At 34.7% G+C, this 4888-nt stretch overlaps 1 protein-coding gene across 1 annotated transcript; it reads left to right on the top strand.

Moving 5' to 3' along the window:
* The first annotated feature begins 1099 nt into the window (after nucleotides 1–1099).
* On the top strand, nucleotides 1100–2035 carry LOC130033100 (olfactory receptor 14C36-like). Its single transcript, XM_056124801.1, has one exon. It carries the CDS (start codon nucleotides 1100–1102, stop codon nucleotides 2033–2035), a length of 936 nt encoding a protein of 311 aa, XP_055980776.1.
* Nucleotides 2036–4888: the final 2853 nt, after the last annotated feature.

Genomic DNA, 4888 nt, shown 5'->3' with positions numbered 1-4888 from the left:
TAATATATTTGTTGTAGTAAATTTATTTTATTTTAAAAAAACGTACTTAGGAAAGTGCAAGGGGATAGACAAAGGAAGACATGTATTCAAGAGAGAACATAGGTTTCTCAAGAAGAGAAAAGGCTTAAAAATAATATCTTATATACAAGTATCATGGTAGAAGAATAATGCCCAAATACAATTAGGAACAAAGAGCAGAAGAACTGGTCCTCATAGAGAGCTTGCCAGAGTAGGGAGATGTGGTCTAGGTCCAAGAAGGGACCACTGTGACAATGATAGGGAAAAGTGGTTAATTTGGATGAGAACTGGGCGTTGTAAGAAGGTTAAGTGATGTATATGATATACTTTCAGTAACAGTATTGTAAACCACGGTCCCGTAAATAAAAAAAGAAAAAGGGAAAAAAATAATATCTTAAATGGCAGGGCATTTGCCTTGAACACAGCCAACCTGGGTTCGATTCCCAGCATCCCACATGGTCCCCCGAGCACCACCAGATATAATTCCTGAGTGCAGAGCTAGGAGTAACCTCTGTGCATTGCCAAAAAGAAAAAAAATACCTTAAATGGCATATACAATATAACCTATAGATTCTATGTGTTTAATTTATCTCAATATTGTTATAAAATATAAAAAATTAAAATAGCAATTTTACACTAAATTTCCACACTAAAAATGTAATGTGAAATGAGGTATGGTCTTAGACTTATATAAATTATATTTTAATATCTGACATTCCTATTGTATTAACTTATTGGATAAATTTTTGTATGTATTTTTAATTGACTCCAAATTTATATAAAATCTTAATGATCTTTAAAATGCTATTCTATTACAGACATTTTGCTCTGATATAAACTAATTGAATATCATATTTGTGAATCATTTGATTTCTTAGCTTGGATGCCATAAAATAAATTATTTATAAAACCTTATATATTCACACTTTGATATTTACAACACTAGTTAGATAAACTAATAGACCAATAGAGTTTATATAATCATAAAATAAGCTTATTTAAAAGAAAGAAAATAATTTTTGTTTTTTCTTCACTTCTTTTTTATATCTCTGCGTTACCAGTCAGCCAGTATTTTGAGAAAATGACCAATTCCACTACGGTGACTGAATTTCTCCTTGAAGGCTTTGGCATTTCATGGGAGCTAAGGTTGCTGAACTCCATGCTATTTCTGCTTATGTACTTGTTTACTCTTTTTGGAAATCTTCTTATTGTCACAGTCACAACATTTGACCATAACCTTCACACACCTATGTACTTCTTTCTCAGAAATCTATCAATGTTAGACATGTGCTACATTTCTGTCACTGTACCCAATGCCTGTGTGGCCTCTCTCACCAACAGTAGGACCATTTCAATAGTTGGCTGTGCAACTCAGGTATTCTTGGTCATTTACTTTGCAATTGTAGAGATGATGTTTCTCACAATCATGGCCCGTGACCGGTATGTAGCCATTTGCCATCCCCTCTACTACCCAGTCATTATGAATTACCAATTTTGCGTCAGGATGACCCTGGCTTCCCTGATCAGTGGCCTAATCTATTCAGGGGTGCACACAGGCAACACATTCCAATTATCCTTCTGTCAGTCCAATGTGATCCATCAGTTTTTCTGTGATGTCCCCTCTCTGCTAAAACTCTCCTGTTCTGACACATCTAGTAATGAAATATTGATTCTTGTATCAGCCATTGTGGTTTGTGGTGGCTGCTTTATCTTCATTGCCATTTCATATATTTGCATATTTTCTACTGTGCTCAAGTTTCCAACTGGAGAGCGAACAAAAGCCTTTTCCACCTGTGTCCCTCACATCCTTGTGGTTTCTGTTTTTCTTACTTCGATAGCCTATGTGTGTCTAAAACCTTCAGTAACCTCCGAAACAAATCAGAGCATCATTCCTTCTGTACTTTATACCATTGTTCCTCCACTGTTGAATCCCATTATCTATAGTCTTAGAAATAAACAGGTAAAGGGAGCAGTAAGGAAGGTGATGTTTAAAAAGATTTACTCAAGAAAATTATGAAGATTTATTTAGTTTCATTCTAATTTCATTTGGTAAAATTTAATTTTATTTAAATATTTTATCTAGCCGTTATAAACATCACTCTACTTTCACAGTATCACATTATTAAGACCTGAAAAAGCAATGATTTAAGATAAATTTTTTGTTTATCCTCTGTAAAGTGTTTATAGAAATTATTTATTAATTCTGTATTTTAATAAATGTACTATGTTTGATAAATGGCATTATTTGAAAAACTGCAGTATATTATTCAATATATGTGCTGAGTATGCTCTTTACAGATAAGATTTATTAAATATTTAAAAGCATTAATACGCTGAATACATTAAAGAAACATTATGAAGTTAAATAAAATGATAACTTCTGGGTCTGATTATCTGATATTTACCAGTTAAGATGTGAGATAAAGCGCTGTAATGATAGTACAGAGGGTAGGGCATTTGCCTTGCAGAGGCTGACTTGGGTTTGATCCCCAGCATCCCATATGGTTCCCTGAGCACCATCAGGAGTACTTCCGGAGTGCAGAGCCAGGAGTAACCCCTGAGCATCAACAGATATGACTCAAAAGCCAAAAAAAGGTGAGATAAATGTTACCTAATATCAATTTTATCATTTGAAATTAAGCAACAGTGCTTTTGCTTGTAGTACTATATGAGATATAGATGCAATGCAATTCTATAGATATAGAATCCAATAATTTTTTAATTTTTGTAAGTAATCAATGTATGTGGGAGGAAGTATGACAGGCATTTATACATTCATTGTACTTTATTTTTACTTTATTTGTTTAATTATTACATTTTTCTTTATCAATAATATTTTGCATGCATTATCAAAAAATTAGAATCATCTTATATGACAAAACTGAAAATTTATGGTGATGGGACTGATCTACAAATCATTAGCCATTCCTAGAAATCAACATTCAGACAAAAGACAGTTATAGCTCTATTAGAAATGGGTAATGGAAAAATCTGCAATAACTATTAAAATTGTCATAGGTCACGGAAGTCAGCTGTAAAAAGATAATCTCAGTTCAACTAAAGTTGACATAGAGGAATAAATAACATTTTACTTGACTTTGTGACCCATGTGAAACTTTGGTGCACACACACACACACACACACACACACACACATGCAAACACACACCCTGGTTCAATGTTGATGTAAATATAAAATGGTACATAGGACAAAGCAAGAAACCTCTCAATGAATTAAAATAGAATCACCATTTTACCCAACTACTTCACTTATGGGCTTATATTTGCATTGACATGTTTATAAAAGCACTGTTCACAAAGTTTCTTTTTTAATTTATTTTTTATTAAAGCATCATAATTTACAAAATTGTTCATAAAAGTTTTAGGCATGCGATTTTCCAAACTCCATTCCCCCTGTGAACTTCCCTCCACAATCTCCTAGTTTCCCTCACTCCAAAATACCTCCTTAACAGGTACATTTTAAAATTTGGTGATTATAGTTTGGGTCTCCTGCTTAAAGTTTTGCTATTTCTGTATATGTGTTTATATATACATACATATACATACATACCTCATCTCTACAATACCAAAGTGTGCAAGATCCCTAGCCATGTTACCTATTTTACACACCTTTTTAATTTTCCTTCTCTATCTCCGGGCTGGAGTGATAGCCCAGCGGGTAGGGCGTTTGCCTTGCACACAGCCAACATGGCTGACCCAAGTTCAGTTCCTCCACCCCTCTCGGAGAGCCTGGCAAGCTACCGAGAGTATCTCGCCCATACGGCAAAGCCTGGTGAGCTACCCGTGGCGTATTCGATATGCCAAACACAGTAACAACGTCTCACAATGGAAATGTTACCGGGCTCGCTCGAGAAAATTGATGAACAACAGTGAACAGATGAACAATCGAAGAACAGTGCCTCTATCTCTGTTTTACCCTGGCCTTCTTTTATCAATAAACTATTGTACAGGGTAATCTAAATATCCTCTGATATCCTCTCATTGATTGAATTCATTGGCATCCCATGTCCTGTAATTCTATAATACAATAAACGAGTAATATCATCAAGTATTTGTCCTTCTGACTTCCTTTACTTAACAACATACTCTCCAGTTCGATGAAAACTGCAGCATTTTCAGAATCTCATCATTACTCACAATTGCATAGTATTTCATTATATTTATGTACTACATTTTCATTATCTACTCATTTTTTATTTGGATTCCTAACTTTATGCAGTAATCTATATTTTACAATAGTGTTGTAATGAATAATGGTGTGCATGCACCCTTTTGAATAATCATTTTTGTTTGAGGGTTGTTATAAAAAATTAGAATTGCTGGGTCACATATATTACAGCTCTATGAGAACTCTTCATACTGTTTTCTATAGGGTTGAAACAAGTGAACATTCACAAGAGCTGTGCGTCAGAGTTACTTTTACACTTCATTGCCATCAACACTGATCACTTCCAGTGTTTTTTAAAAAATATGTGCCATTCTCACTGATCTAAGATGATGTCTTGGGGCCGGAGTGATAGTACAGCAGGTAGGGCGTTTGCATTGCACGCGGCTGGCCCGGGTTCAATCCTCGGCATCCCACATGGTCCCCCAAGCAGCGCCAGGAGTAATTCCTGAGTAGAGCCAGGAGTAACCCCTGATCATTGCTGGGTATCACCCAAAAAGCAAAAAAAAAAATTATTAAAAAAAATAGATGATGTCTCGTCGACATCTTGATTTGGATTTCCCTCGTAATAAATGATAACAAGCAATTTTTCATGTGCTTATTGGCCACCCATATCTCTTCCTCAGAGAAATATCTGTTCATTTATTCCCATTTATGGGGTTTGAAATTTTTGATTGGTATTTAT

Source organism: Sorex fumeus, unplaced genomic scaffold, assembly GCF_029834395.1.
Source record: "Sorex fumeus unplaced genomic scaffold, SorFum_2.1 ptg000051l, whole genome shotgun sequence".
NCBI lineage: Eukaryota > Metazoa > Chordata > Mammalia > Eulipotyphla > Soricidae > Sorex > Sorex fumeus.
The sequence above is the reverse complement of the archived record's forward strand: the minus strand, read 5'-3'. Positions and strand labels throughout refer to the sequence as shown.

What these genes read in the sequence shown, in the direction of transcription:
- LOC130033100 (XM_056124801.1), top strand. Translation starts at nt 1,100, where the DNA reads ATGACCAATTCCACTACGGTGACTGAATTTCTCCTTGAAGGCTTTGGC.